We start from the raw sequence: 16,171 nt of genomic DNA, 5'->3' as shown, positions 1-16,171 counted from the left end.
GGCAATCGGAAACTACGTTTGTAGCAATAAAACAATGTTTAAATATTATCATTGGATAATTTATTATAAAAATGCCACTGCACAGTTGTTAACATATAATGCGCAAATTATTTCATAATAAATACAAATAACAAAACATGCCAGTACCGTTTTGCGACTCTCTAACTTTAAAAACACAGTACATAGTACAAAGGCTTAATAATAACAATACAATATGAATAAATTTGAGATAAATATTTGAATTAAAACTAGATACACCGGAAATTTGATAAACAAATGAGAATTTGTACATAACAGGTAACATCAATTTAAACGGCATTAGATGAAGTGACTCTTGACTCGCGATAAGCATAGGTGATCTCTAGAGACGATACATGTATGAAAGATGAAACCACATCTCTGCGTTAAATATATTTATACTAATTGTTCAGTTGGCTAGTTGCTGCAGAAGTCTATGTCCATTCTCTCAATATCAAAACTATCCAAATACGAAGAATTCATGGATGGTGCAGAGAGGAAACATGATACAAAGGCGTGGCCTAGGTGATGTTGCCCGAGGCAGAAGGACTTATAGTCTGAAGACGAAGAGAGCTGACCCCAATAGTCTACAAATACAATATGTTGGGATGGAGCCAGGAAGAAGATCAAAAGCGTCCAAATCCATATGTAACGCAAGCTTTGTACCAGCGTAAATATGCATCACAATGTACCCGGGATGCCCGAGAGAATAAGTCAATCTCTATCTTTCATAGATCAAGTTATGCAAACACTTGATCCAATGTCAGACAATCCCTGTTTAGTTTCTATGCTGAAGCTAACGAGAAACTAGATAAAATAAAACAAACGTGGAAAATAAAATGCACAAAACTGAAAAAATTAAAAGGATGGCGCCAGGATACCGTGGAAAGTTTTTACCAAATTTTGTTGATATGTCGAAGCTTCAACAAAAGACACCTTAGTAAAAATCAAGGGGTCCTCAAGATGGCGACACCAACACCACAGAAAAACTCACCATTACGGGAGGAATCTGTATTTCGAATAGATACATCATGCAGACGACTAGATGTAATGAGTCGATTACATTTTTTTTTGCAAAACTCAGGTATAACCAATGAAGTGTACACAGCAATGAATCCTAGTGACGACAAATTGAACAAAAACCTCGCAAAACGGATGCTGATGTATGAGTATTATACAACTGCGCTTCTGAGGGGAAGACTAATAGACATTAAAGAGTCGTTTTGACGAATGTTGAGCTGATCTTATTAAAAGCATTGATACATAAAGTTCACTTAAGGCATAAAGTCTACTTAATGCCTAAAGCGATCGGTAATGCAAAAGATAAAACAGGGGAGATCACCAACTTTGAAAATCATACATTACGTGTGAGTCAAGCACGAGGCATGGGAAGATATCATGCAAATATAATTAATGCACAATTACATACATTACTTGAAGAGATGTGTTTAGGTGTCGTTGTAAACACACTGATACCTAATTCAGGCAATTATCCTCAACTTAACATAAGAGTAGTACGAACAGAGCGAATATGACTCGCATGTGGATTCTACAGAGTGGACAATGAAAAGCGAAAATTGGAATCACACTGAATTTTATCGGAATTATAATGGAGAATTTTGACGAATCAATTTCGTCTACCCGTTTGAATTTACAATTAATTAATTCAAAGATGAGTGACTATTTTTTAACTGCAAGGGAGGTTAAATAAGTGCGCTGACATCCAATGAAGAACCTAAACAGCTTGTAGCTCTGTTGCCAACAGAAGAGAAGAAAAATGGACAAATACAATTTTATGTCCACACTCGTCAAACGCCGAAGCACTATCTATGTGCGGAGCCTCATATCTGGTTGGCTTCCAACTATTTTAAGACACAAATAAATAACAGCTGCACTCGAAACAAATATTAATCGGTTTTGTGTGATGGAGATGGGAGCAGTCCAAGGCCAAATCCAAAATAATGGAAAAGACGGAAAAGAAGAGTTTTATCTCCAGAATTACAGGTAAGAAGATTTCGCGGAACGCCAGACTCGCTTGAAAATGGCGCCAACTCATTAATCGCAAGACTAATTAAAACTGATTGTTAAGATTAGAAATTAAGGAAGAGTCACGACTTGGGAGTATCATTGATCACATTCAATTGCAAGATACCTGAGTGAAATATAAATAAAACAATAAACCTAACAACAATAACTAGTAATAACTAAAATTACTGAATTAGAAATTTATTTGATTTTACAAGCAAATGTAAACGTCACGTTTGCCGGAGGCCGTCAGTGGCCCAGACTAAAACAGGTGGATTGGGAAAGTTCACAGTGGTTCAGTCAGGTTGTTACCTTTTTATAGAGCTGACAATGATGATTGTCAGAATGATACCGACGATAATGGCTATTAGAAGCAATATATACATTTTCCTCCTGAATTTGGCTTGATACCGAGCGGCCTTCACCAGTTCATCAGTACCCAGTTCTATATTAGATGCTCCGGCTTCAATCGTACTCTCGATAGAGTCTGAAAATAAAAAAATTAAAATTGTTTTTAATCATGATTAAATTAGTGATACCATGACAAGTTGTGATCCTGTGGTAGTGATAAACGAGATAAAAAAAAACTTGATTCCTGTTTTTCCTTGATTATGTTGTACATTAAACACGATAAATAAAACACAAAATTAAAAAAAAATGTTAATAACAGTATATATTTTTGTTTAATGCTAGAACAAATTTTTCTAATTTTAATGGATTTTTCCGATTGAAATTGTTTTTATTTTATTTTTTCATATACGTAACAGTGATGGGCGATCAAATTAATAAACCTAATTAAATAATGCCTCCTTAAGATACGTCGCTGTTTAACCGAGTGCTAAGTCACTGAGTGCTCGATTCTAGAGTTCTGATTCATCAATAACATTCACAAAAGTCTTCAGTAATTTTAGCATACATACAAGAAAAAATCTCGCACTAAAACAGTTGATAAATCAAGCTGATCGGTGCTCAAATTTGGTGGCGTATTGCGTATTTCTAGCTTTTGACAATTTAATATCAAAAACATAAGCTGGAAGAAGATATAAAATTAGAAAAAGAAAAAAATACCACCCCAAACAATCAACAGTTACCAATTAGTTTAACGTCATAAATATTGTTAAAGTCTCAATAAATACAATATGGCCAAATAATACCCGGAATTAGACTGTCTGGCAGGCCGGTTTTGAAAAATGAAAGCGACTACTGTCGTAGTACTGTACTACTGTCGTACTTTAGCGTGATCGACTTTACGCGCAACGTGTTTACGCAAAATATGGACAAAAGCACATGCCAATCCAAGCCAATCGTCGTTTTAAAACACTAACTGACGTGCCGGACGGTAACATTCCGTGTAGTGGACAAACGCCCTATGAATGTATGTTTTAGTAGGACCTTTCTGAGAATGCCGTAGACTTACCAATGGTTGCACCTTGCTCGTGCACTAAGGCGCCGAGTTCTCTCATGATCTGGTTGACGTCCAGAACATCGGCTTCAATTTGCCTCACGTACGCCTCTCTCTCTTCCAATATTCCACTCTCGAACTCCAATATCCGGGCCTGCAACAAGTCAAATAATGCAAATTACAATAACAACACGAAATTAAGAATTTACATATTCAACTAATGGATTACATTGTCCCCATTTAGACAAAACTCACTTACAGACTGATATTAAGATATTGTATGCGGAAAAAGCTTCACACTGGCTTTTAAATACTGTTGGTAGAGAATGGGAACGCTTATAAGCGTTCTTATTTGCTTATTTTGGTAGAGCGCGAGAGACACCAAAAAACATTGTACAGATTATAATTGAGATTGCGGTTTCAAATCACCTCAAGGGCGTTTTACAATTTATTTATTCTTCTTCTTTTACCATATCCGCTCCCCATGTGGAGTATGGAGTCCACAAACTATCCACGCCTAAAATTCTTTGCAGACACCTATTCTCAAAGCTCAGTACACGGCTGCTCTGGGCCCTTGTAAGGTGCCATGTTTCACAGCAGTATAAGAGAACAGGAGCAATGCAGGCATTGTATATAGGCCGCATTTGGTCTTCACTGAGTATAAATCCGATCTCAAGACTGCCTTCATACTATTTAAATGCGGACCCTGTTGTTTACAATTTACAGAAATTTAATTTAATTATAAAGACTCCTTTCTCATTTAAATCATATCCAACTTTCTTTAAAATATAGGGATATAATTAAATATCTCTCAAATAAAAGACGTATTATTAAACAAACCATTTTTTGTTTGTTTAATGAACATGTTCACTGGACCAGATGCATGAAGCCTTTACAGAGATCAATTAAGATACTATCTATACACACATATTATGCCCACAATTTACAGGTATAAAATAAACTCAAACATGCGAACAATTGACCTTCAAATCGACACGGATGACTGAACAATTTGAACGCTTCAAGGAACACAAAAATAAACATGCATAGAAGGTAAAATAATGTTACAAATTAGGTTAAAACATAATTAAGTTAAAAACAATGTACAACATTTTGAGTGTATCCCAAATACTTATTCACAAATCTCGATTATCTCCAATTAGGAGTTTTTTATGTTTTATTTTTTGACATCTCAACATAGATGAAGAATAATATGGAAATCTAGATATTTACAGGGCTATGTTCTATGTTGAGATGTCAACAATGTATAAAAGAACTATTAACAAATGGAAAATGGAGGTGGGTAGATCTGAAATAGATTCCATATTTTCTATTCCATATACATTTTATCTATCTATATTTTCTATCTTATCTACCATATACAAGCATTGCGGCTGTCCAAACTTAAAACACAGCAAGGGAAATTTATTTTGTAGTACGTTTTTTTTGCATTTTTGGACTAAGTAGATTCTACTTAGTCCAAAAATGCAAAAAAAAACCTACTACAAAAAAATTGTCCCTTACTGTGTTTTGAGTTTGGACAGCCGATGTATGTATGTGTATGGATATATATGGAATGACTTATACTATACATATGTTGTTTATGTATTGTATGATGAGAATTGTAATGTTTTTTTTTTTTTTTAAACCCTTATCCGCACCCAATGGTGCATAGGGCACTGCGTCATATAAACGCAGTGTTATCTTGATCGTTTACACATGAAGGAAAGGTGATCAGCCCTCCGCTTCAGGTACCAGTCCAGGGTAATATTGAATAAATATTACAGTGAAAAGATCACTTATATTTATTTTACCCCCCTTGGGAATCGAACCCGGAACCTCTAGAACGGTAGCCGAGCGTGCTGACCATTACACTACGGAGGCGGAATTGTAATGTACACAAAAGAAAATAAATATGTAAAGGAGAATGATTTTCCATTTAGATCATTCGGCCATGTCGTATTTGATTGCATGTCATAAATAATTTTCTTTCATATAATTTTATTAATGACTATTGTAAAATGTGCCCTCGGCACAAAACTCAGTGAGAGCATATTATTGTAATTTGTCAATATGCGTCTCTGATACAGGGTTACTGACTACAGTTTTTTTAAATGACTATTTTTCGTGCAACATTAATACTTATTTTAATTAAGTTCACATAAATAAATAAATGAATAAACACAGTTATATTCCGCTATAGTTATAAGTAAATATGTTTTCTGTATCAAGTTGTGACAACCCTAACATATTGTGAATTTTTAAACTGTTTTTATGAGTAAAGCTCAAACGCCACACGGTATATATATTAAGTTTTCATAATATCCTTTACATATGTATACAAAAAATATACCTTTTTTAGGTTTTTTTTTGCTGTTGAAAAAATCACGACCTGCTGGATATGGCCATATTAATACCTTCCGGCATTGAAAGGGTTAGGCGAAATGGCCACCATATTCGGTGACAATAGTTGACAGTTTTCATACCTGCGCTTGTTTTTGGGCCACAAGACGGGCTGTGTCATCATCCTGGTCGCCAGATTCGGATGGAAACTCTGTCATCGCCATTTTAGGCATGTGCTTCTGCATCTTCTCGGAGAGTTGCTGAAATTAATAATAATCGCATTAAAATAAAACCAATTTTTATTATTTGTTCTAAGAGACACTGCGGAAATTCAATTCAATTAACTTATTTATATTTTTAATTAATGTTTTACTAAGTAAATACCACTCTTTCTTAAAATCTTCTGTGTTTCGATGCATTCAGCATCATTTTCAAACACCGTATAAACATGTGTCACAGTAGATTTTAAGAAATAGTGGTATTTACTAGGTAAAACATGAATTAAAAATGGATAGATTTTACCACAAAATGACTGCCGAATCAATTAATGAAATTATTTATTTATAATTAACATACACATTACAAACTAAAATTTAAAACGTATTTAACAAAAAATAAAAAATAAGCAAGAATACTCTTGTTAAAGATGTAGAAGAATCTCGCTTCGGAATACTCTCTCAGACACATGGAACAGATCAACATCCAACGTGATATTGTTAAGCATAACGGTAGCTCGGCTGTCCCAACTTAAAACACAGTAAGGGACATTTTTTTTGAATATGTTAAATGTTTTTTTCAAAAAAAATCAGGCATTTCCATCGGCAGGTTGGTCCTGTATATAGGAATGTGAACAATCTATGCCGACGCTGTCTTAGGTAACTATCGGGAACATACAGACCAATGCTCCAAATAATTTCAGGATTATTGATCATACTGCGGAACAATTGAAATGTGGAAAGAAAGATGGGCCACTGAACACGTGGACAAAATATTTCGAATAGTGGGTTTTGATCTGCCCCGAAGGTCATGGGTACAGCAGAACAGAGTAAGAATAGAACAGGGTTGCTGCAACTTTTTGCCCAGGAGGTGGGGGAAAAGGAACAACCCTGACTGTGAGTGTGGAGCTGAGCAGACCATAATACACATGGTGCTGGACTGCCGGCTCAAAGGGTTTGGTGGTGTGACCTGAGGGATATCCACGAGGCGAAACCGGAGGTGGTGGACTCGCTAACAAAACTGGAGCCAAGACTATAATTTTTAAAATGTCCACCGCCATAGTGTAATGGTCAGCACGCTGGGTTACCATTCTGGAGGTCCCGGGTTCGATTCTCAGGGGGGTTCAAATATATATTAGTGATTTTTTTTCACTCCAATATTTATTCAATACTACCCTGGACTGCTACCTGAAGCGGAGGGCTGATCACTTTTCCTTCATGTGTTAACGAGCAAGATAACACTACATTTATATGATGCAGTGCTCTATGCACCATTGGGGTGCGAATAAGGGTTTGAAGAAGAATATTATTATATTATAGATGTCTCAATTTGAGAAGCATCTATTGTTTTTATACGAAAGAACATAGAATAAGGTATATGATTTACAAATTCTCGACTGAGAGCGCAACCGTCAGCCAAAAATTCCACATCCATTCAAATTACAACTATTATATGAAGGGAATCTAAAAACAGTGTATATACACATCTTTAAAAAATGAATGCAATGTGGATGTTCAACAAAAAAGTGATCACTTAAGTCACCCAAATGCTAAGTTAAAAGCCCTGGGATGCTCAGAGTTCCATCTTCTTTCGTATAAAAACGATAAATGCTTTGTTTCAAGTTGAGAAACCTGTAATATATATTGAAATTAAACTAATAATATAGTAACTAGTTGAATATAAAATATTTAAGTCTTAAAAAAAAAAAAATTATAAACAAAAGAGATAGTTTTTTTTTCTTGTAAAAAATTATTATTGGCATTGCAACCAAACAAAGCCATCTCCAAACTAATTGTGAGTCACATAGCATATATGTACTATAAAAATCTTATATTAATATGACAAACTTGAAAAATGGTGTATTGTAACCAATTATCATAGTCATCACAGGAGAATAAAAATACCTTGTGTTTTAAAATAAAATACAACTTAAAATATTTAAAAAACATTAATGACGAGAAAAGGACCAAAGTGTAAAAGAGTTGATATATCTATGATTTTTTATAAAGATATAAAATTTATTTTGGAAAAAGGCATTCGACTTCCAAATAAACATTTTTGATAATTCTTTAGATGTATATAAAAAAATTTCACTTACATATGTTACAAAATCTGAAAACGCATTACAAACCTGTTTTTTATATTGCAAAAACAAACTTTGTGTGCAAATCGGCCCAGTTAAATGACCATTAAAACGCCATCAATGCATATTTTCCGAGTATGTATTTAATACAGGTTTCATTAGATAAACATATTTTTAAGGTCGGAAATCTATAATAATAATTATCGTAATATTGGCTAATATATTTAAAGCAATTTTTACAAAAATCTTCTGAATGGTACTCGAAATTTTTCTTATTTACTGTACTTCTTGTATGATACTACATCAGCTAGAGATATCAGCAACAACCAGCATAGTATAAAAATGATAAGAAAATGTTGAAATGACATTTATTATTAATCTTTTAAAAGTTTTATAAATGATTATTAATTACAGTTAGGAGAGAAACAAAATACTGTCATATCACAGACAAAATGTGAAAAACAAACATCATATCTGGTCAGATAAACTAAAAAAATGAATTGTGATAAAAATAAATACAGCCGGAAGAAATACAGTTAAATATCTGTTGGAAAAATATTACTTTTTATTATTAGCCAAAGGCTTGACTTATTTACAAAAGTGATTCATGAAGTGCTATGAGTGTATGTGCAAAATCTTTGAATCTCCGAAACTAAATATTTTAAGTGATTCATGCTTATTATTTTAATATCGCGTGATACAATGAAACTCAGTATGACAAATTTAAAATTGTTATTAAGTGATAAAAAAGTTTAAAATGAGATAAGCATAAATTTCGTATCAAATAAAAGTAGGTTAACTTATCAATCAAATAATGCACAATTTTTCGAGATGAACATACATAACATCTCTGGATACTTTGATAATGGTTTCTCAAACAAATTTATATTCATAACACATATTTATGATACAAAAACACGTAGGACTTTTCAGGTTAAAAATAAATAATAGATTTTTTAATTAAAATTAAAAATATATTCCATGGCTCAGTAATCTTACACAATAACCAAACAGTTGGCACATTTCACAAATGTATTAAAAAATAAATCACCATTTTCATATTAATGCACTAAAATAAACAAAATATCCAATTTGATAAGTCAAATTGACCACAATAATCGTTCAGGTGATAATAATATTTAAAAATTGTTTATATTTTTAGAGCACACAATGTTTATCTGAGGCTACAAGGTTAGGAGATATTTTAATCAATGGGTCGTTTATGTAATATAGGCCTTATAATAAAATACTGATTTTCACAATCTACCTGTATAATGTACAAAATATGATAGTAAAGTGTCGCCTCTTTTAATTTATTAATAATTAATTACATTAATATAAAAAAATATATCACAATAAATCAGTACTATTCTTGTTAAAATCTGTAAAAAAAGAAGATTTTTAAAGGATAATACTATTTATAAAAATGAGTCTCACTCATCAGCTTGTGACCTATGGTCTCTGTATTGAACTAATACCATGGTTTGTAGTATCTGTTCTTAGTATTTTATACCGGGAATTGGTAATTAAATGAACGGGAGTGGAATTGTTCGTATATAGTTTATTTTAACAGCGTTGGTACAAACATTTCAAAACCATGCCTACATTATGCAATACGTCAACAATATATTACTTTTGTTCAATAATTGTTTTTTTTTTAAATATAAGATGAGAATATTAAATGCTATTATATAATATTATATTCTGAAAGAAGGTGATTCCAACAGAACTTCAAATATTTGGGAATCAAATATTTCAATAACCTTCTCACAGATATAAAAAAATTGAATATATTAAAATTCTTAAACATAAATTAAATGTATTCATTTTTAAATCAAACACAGATTTTTTGAGTCTACTAAATTGTATTTTATTAACAAAAAACACATAAAAATTAATATTGTGACAATTGTTTCGCGTAGTTATGGCTTAAATACAACTTAGTAGACTCAAAAAATCTGTATTTTTTAAAAATTAATTTAAAAATTAATACATAAATTAAAAAGGAGTTCTACAAATTGAACACCAAATCAATAAATAAATTAATTAAATGCCCTTTGTACATTAATACGTTAATTGCCTTTTATACGTTAATTGAAAAAAAAATACAAAGAAAAAAACTATTATATCATTCATAGGTATAAACGATAAACAATGAGTGAAAGCCCTCTCCGAGGAGACAAGAGCGTAGTCTCTTTTTGGAGAGGAACAACGAAACTAGTATTAACACATTTTGGATGGGTGTTTTTTATGCCCGCAGACCGCTGGCGACGGAATTTGATAATTATATGCTATAATTAAGACCTTAACAAAGAGATTGGTACATAATATTCATATAAAAACGTTAAATATTTTATTCCTTCTTTTCGGAGTTTGAAATGAGGCAGGCGCAGAAGGTAAAAATACCCTTCCTGTCCTTAAGTATTAATCAATCTAATGGGTAGAAATACCTTTCCAGTCCATAGTGTATTAAGATATGTTATAAAGTAGAAATATCAAGCAAATTAATTCAATGATTATTTTTTGTCAACATATTAAATAAATAAATATGAATATAAATAATTACCACTGGCAAGAGGTAACAATAAAGAAGAATGTAGTTTAAGCACATGCAATGTTTGTTCTAAAGTTCATTGTACGGATTGTCATCTTACCTTCTGCACTGCGGAATATTTTGTGAGAGCATCCGTGAAAGTTTGGGTGAGTCTCTCAATTTGAAGTTTCTGGCGTTTGTCACCTCTCCTCACCACCACATTCAGTCGCTTGAGATCTCGAGTTGTGGACGCGACCGAGGCGTTCACACTCTGCTGGGTGTCATGCCTGGGGGCGTAATAATGTGCATATTATAACGCATATATAACAAATGTAAAAGATGATTAAACAGAACTAAAGTGCAGAATAGAGACCACTCGTACAGTTTTTAATAAGATGAGAAATATATTCTGCGACGACAGCTTCAATCTGAAGCTTCAGCAGAGGATGGTTAAATGTTTTGTCTGGTCAGTACTTCTATACGGAACCTCAAAGTCATGCACTATGAACCGATTAGAGGAATACGAAATGTGGATGCATCGAATGCTACACATTCCACAGGAATCCACGGACCAATATGGTCAGCAACAAAAATGATCATGGATAATCGTAGACCCTCAAAGTCAGGCCTATGAACTGACTAGAGGCATTCGAAATGTGGATGCATCGAATGCTACACATTCCACAAACTGATATGGTCAGCAACGAAAATGTGCTCCAAAGAGCAAGAGCAGGGAGATAGTTTCCGACTGATATCAAGGTCCGAAAGGTGTCCTATTTGGGGCATGTGCTGAGAGGAGAGAAGTACGAGCTATTGCACAGAGGGTCGATGAGGTGAGGGCAGAAGACAGATCTCCTGGCTCCGGAATATACAAGATTGGACGGGGACGTCGAGGTGCTGTTTAGATCTGCCCAAAACAATGATAATTAGGACGTTAATGGGATATGACACGAACAGAAGAAGAAGAAAAGATGATTCCAATCAAAATATTATTCAACTTTATATAAAATATAGGGAAAAACTATATTTAAAAAAAATAAGCGGTGGAGCTTTTATAATATAAAATATAATCCAATAGTTGTTCATTATACAGTAGCAGAGAAATAACCATTTAGAGCAGTGTAGAAGTATTATTGTTCAAAATTCTACAAGATGGAGAAGTAAAAATTTCAACAGTCCCTCCATATTCATTAATTTTTTTTGTAATATAGAAAGCGTTTTATACCAATGCGTTTCCATTTCGCTAATACACGCTAAACCAATTTAAAATTTATGATGTATCAAAAATGTCAACTATTTAATGTTACGGCACTTACCATTAACTCAGATCCTATTTTATAAGTTCATAAAGGATCCAAGAAGATTTTAATGATGGTCACTCTACCAAAATAAAGATGATCAAAAGATTATTATTGTTGCAATGTTTCTTTAGTTGATATAATCTATTTACCTATAAAATTTTTAACAGTGCATATTCATGTAAATATTGTTTATATTACGTTATTTTATGTTAAATTATTTGTGATTCACAGATATATTAAAAAAAAAAATAAAAAAAAAATATATATATATATATATATATATATATATATATATATATATATATATATATATATATATATATATATATATATATATATATATATATATATATATATATATATATATATATATATATATATATATATATATAAATATACATCTGATCACAGGTTCTGCTTAATGAGGCATTCTCCAAAGATAATAATGCATTGTAAAAATAATAAATAATCATTGAAAACTTTAATGTAACGCTATTTGTCCAAAAATAGTAAATATGTATCATATGTCCCAAGAAGTGCAGGACTGGTCACCTTGTATTTATGTAATTAACAAACAAGTTAACACTGCATAGATCTAATGCAGTATAAAGAAAAGGAAAAAAACAGCTTATAATTTGATGACTCTTAAAATAATATTTCACTAAATGTAATGTTTGAATGTCTGAAAAGTGTGAAACCTTGAAAAAAGCACTAGCATTTATATGGTTTCCCATGATTGAATGTCACGAGGAAAGCGATTCTGAATAACATAATTAAGTACTTGTATGGATATTTTGACGCAAAACATGTTTAGGATTTTTTTTAAATAAAATAATGCATCGTTTTTAGTAATAAACACACTGCACAGTAAATAGGTATGCGCATGAATTCTTCAAATAGGATTTTGAGCAACTGCAAACAGCTCTCAAGATTTATAATGAATAAAAGTATACTTCAATTTTACTTGTGATTTATACTAAATAAAGGTATTAAAACATTGAAATCAGACTCCTATACATGTGTCAAAGGTTCTTTCACTGTTTAAATCATATTTTGAGCAAAACCACTGACAGCTTGTAGAAAATGATATTTGTGGCATGTGTCAAGGGTGCAAGGTGAATTTAGAAGGAAAACACAAATAAGTTAAACTCTACCATACATAATAAACGTTTATAATATACTACAAACACTAATTAACAGGTTTGTGTCATAAATACGAGCACTTGAAGCTGTGAAGTTCAATGCCGTTTATTGGTATAAATCAGTGGTCCTTAACCGGTGTTCCGCGGAGCACTGGTGCTTCACGAGCTTGTTGCAAGTGCTCCACGAAATTATGAAAACTAAAATTTGATGTTGGCTCATTACTGTGCGATTTGCAAATATATTGGTTAGATGGCAGCACCCTTGCAAAGTGAAGTTGTTCACCTCACAACAGCGGTCAAAAAATATTTGATTCTATATCATTGTACTTAGAACAATAGAAAATATCATGGGAGTCATGTGTAGGAATTCTTACATATGGTGCTCCATTAATGGTATTGTGACCCTTGATTTGTGAATTTTTGATAAAGAAATGAGAGTAGCTACATCAAATATTAGACCTGATATGGCTGGAATTTGTAAAAGCCGACAAGCTCAGGTGTCACATGAAATAATTTTGCTGCAAAATGTTTCATTGGAGAATTTATATTTTTATTATTTATATTTTTATTATTTTGTCCGCCTCCGTAGTGTAATGGTCAGCACGCTCGGCTACCGTTCTGGAGGTCCCGGGTTCGATTCCCAAGGAGGGTAAAATAAATATAAGTGATTTTTTCACTGTAATATTTATTCAATATTACCATGGACTGGTACCTGAAGCGGAGGGCTGATCACCTTTCCTTCATGTGTAAAAACGATCAAGTTAATACTGCGTTTATATGACACAGTGCCCTATGCACCATTCGGGTGCGGATAAGGGTTTTATTATTATTATTATTATTATTATTTAAAAAAAATTAATGTCATTTTTAACTTGTCTGTAATAAAATAATCAGTTTTATTTTTCATGAAAGTTATCTTTGTTTTTGGATCTTTAGTTTTGGTGTTAAGTGAATTTTCCTTATGATTAAAAGTGCTCCCTGACTTCAAAAAGGTTTAGCCACTGTTAAAAAGAATGCAAACGTCTGTCGAGAGTTCTATATAGGAAGTGCTCACAATGGTATACTTGCTAGAGCATGAGGGTACAATGATCAGCCATTAGAGCTGCCATTTTATTATATTTTCTTAATGATTTTACATAAATTTGTTCTTATTTCGATACCAGTTTAGGCAGAGTGACTGGGGCTATTAGCTCCATTTAGAGTTTAAAGATAATGTTAAAACACCATTTTGCAGGAAAAACAAAGAAAACTTTGTTGTAGGGTAAATGTCAAGTCAAAAACCTCGCACAAAATAATCTTGCAGTGTTGCCTATGTGCCAAGTTTTACCGTCAGACAACTAAGGCATCTAACATGACATATTCATCTACTCATTTCTTCAATTCATTCTTTTATTTTTTTTAAGTTAGAATTGTATAATTATTTTCTTTACTATAACATATAATACTCAAAGAACTCATATATATAGCAGTGTGCAACTCACACAAGCCAGTACGGGTATACAACCCCGAGAGCCCCTAGTCATTGCTGCTGTTCTCCTATTCCCTCCTATAGTACCCACTATTACAACTCCATTTTTTCCCCATATGGCAGAAATGTCATTCGCCCTGAGCTCCTTCACTCACGCCATCTGCATCCCATCAAACATATTCCATTCCTATATCCAATAATCGGAGGAGCAGGACCGATCACCCCGCGTTTATGATATAATTAATGATCAAATTGACACCCATTAATGCAATGCCCTATGCACCGGTCGGGCGTATATAGAGAAGAAGTTACTTAAATTATTTTTGTTTCAAGAAATATCTACTAAAAAATAGCACCATTATGTTTTGATTGAAAGTTTGGAGAGTTTTCGTTTATTGTTAGAGAATAGACAAGAAAATTGGTGACTATTTTTTCTGTATATACCTACCTACCTTGATATTTTTACGTGCAATAAAATAGATAATAAATATTTATAGAGCATTAAATACAATATACTTACGCTTTATCCCTCAGCGATTTGCTGTCCCTATTAGTTCCGATGAGTTTGAGGGCTTTGTCGAGCGATCTCCACCCAGTATTAATGGCGGTGATATTAGCGGCGATATTTTCACTGAGATTGTACAATTCCGTGGGACTGAAGTCCGCAAAGCCAACATCGGGCACAGGAGGACCGTTGGTGCCGTAATCCCTATTCCCATTGCCGTTTCCAACACCCTGAGACATCTTGGATGTCTACATACAACAAAGGAAAAACTTTAAATAACGCTTTAAACGAATAATCCAATCAACCACGAGATATTTCCAACACACGATGGTAAACTGCGATTAAATTGACACACAGATACAATCAGCAAGCAACTACGTCGCGTTTGTGCGAAATTATTAGACGGCAAAAGCTGACATTTTGAATAATGTCATTAGTGTACACCCTACCTATAAAATTTCAAGTTTCTCCTACTTCATAAACAATGATATTATTATTTACGCGAACGCGCTTCCGGCTAATATTACACTAAACTGAACTAATTGTGTTTTTTGCACATTTTCATAAACGTTACTCGATAGAAGAACAGTTTTAACAACGAGAACAATGTAAAAAAAACGACACAAAATTACTGACAGATGACACTGGAAAAGTAGCACCAGCTGTATCAGCTGTTCCTTGGTTTTGGTTTGGTTGTTTTATGCCTTGAGTTGCATACCAAACCATAGATCGTATAAAACGTAGATCGCAAGCTTATCATATATGACTTTTAACATTGAAGAAAAAGATAGCTAATATACAAAATACTTTTGTCTCCCTCCAACCTTATTGTTGCAAATAAAATATTTCCATTATTTCTCTCTATTTTTGGCTGTGTACATTTAAGGAACAAAGAAAGAGATATACTGTTTGGAAATAAGGAAATAACGCGCACAGCGTCAGTTTTCCAAATTTGTAGGGTATTTTCACACGAAAGGAATAATGATTTCCATATGCAAAACTCTCTTATCGGAAAATAGTATTTTATCATGTTTATATATGATACCCTATTCCGAATGAACAAAACGAACAAAACGAGCAAAATAAACAAAATTCTTAATTCGAAATATTTTCCATTTAATAAAAAAACTAACGT

General features: G+C 32.9%; 1 protein-coding gene across 2 annotated transcripts; it reads right to left on the bottom strand.

Annotated features, from left to right (window-relative positions):
- Positions 1-37: 37 nt before the first annotated feature.
- On the bottom strand, positions 38-15,738 carry Syx13 (syntaxin 13). 2 transcript variants are annotated; one of them, XM_088264498.1, is made up of 6 exons: positions 15,486-15,738; positions 15,052-15,284; positions 10,742-10,907; positions 5,932-6,048; positions 3,461-3,599; positions 38-2,530 (listed from the first exon to the last, which is right to left on the bottom strand). In XM_088264498.1, exons 2-6 carry the CDS (start codon positions 15,273-15,275, stop codon positions 2,352-2,354), a joined length of 825 nt encoding a protein of 274 aa, XP_088120624.1. In that variant the 5' UTR covers positions 15,276-15,284; positions 15,486-15,738; the 3' UTR covers positions 38-2,351. The 2 variants fall into 2 exon arrangements, with proteins under 2 accessions (XP_088120624.1, XP_088120623.1); XM_088264497.1 differs by having other exon boundaries at positions 15,673-15,738.
- Between the last annotated feature and the right edge of the window lie 433 nt (positions 15,739-16,171).

Source organism: Brachycentrus maculatus, unplaced genomic scaffold (genome assembly GCF_059751285.1).
Source record: "Brachycentrus maculatus isolate JH-2025_06_01 unplaced genomic scaffold, ASM5975128v1 h1tg000229l, whole genome shotgun sequence".
In the NCBI taxonomy this organism is placed as follows: domain Eukaryota; kingdom Metazoa; phylum Arthropoda; class Insecta; order Trichoptera; family Brachycentridae; genus Brachycentrus; species Brachycentrus maculatus.
This window is presented reverse-complemented; position numbering and strand designations above follow the sequence as displayed.

Excerpts from the sequence above, each read along its gene's own strand:
- Syx13 (XM_088264498.1), bottom strand. The coding sequence starts at position 15,275 with ATGTCTCAGGGTGTTGGAAACGGCAATGGGAATAGGGATTACGGCACC. Across the intron at positions 6,049-10,741 it reads AATATTCCGCAGTGCAGAAG|CAACTCTCCGAGAAGATGCA; the intron begins GTAAGATGACAA and ends TATTAATTTCAG. Across the intron at positions 2,531-3,460 it reads CGAGCAAGGTGCAACCATTG|ACTCTATCGAGAGTACGATT; the intron begins GTAAGTCTACGG and ends TTTTATTTTCAG.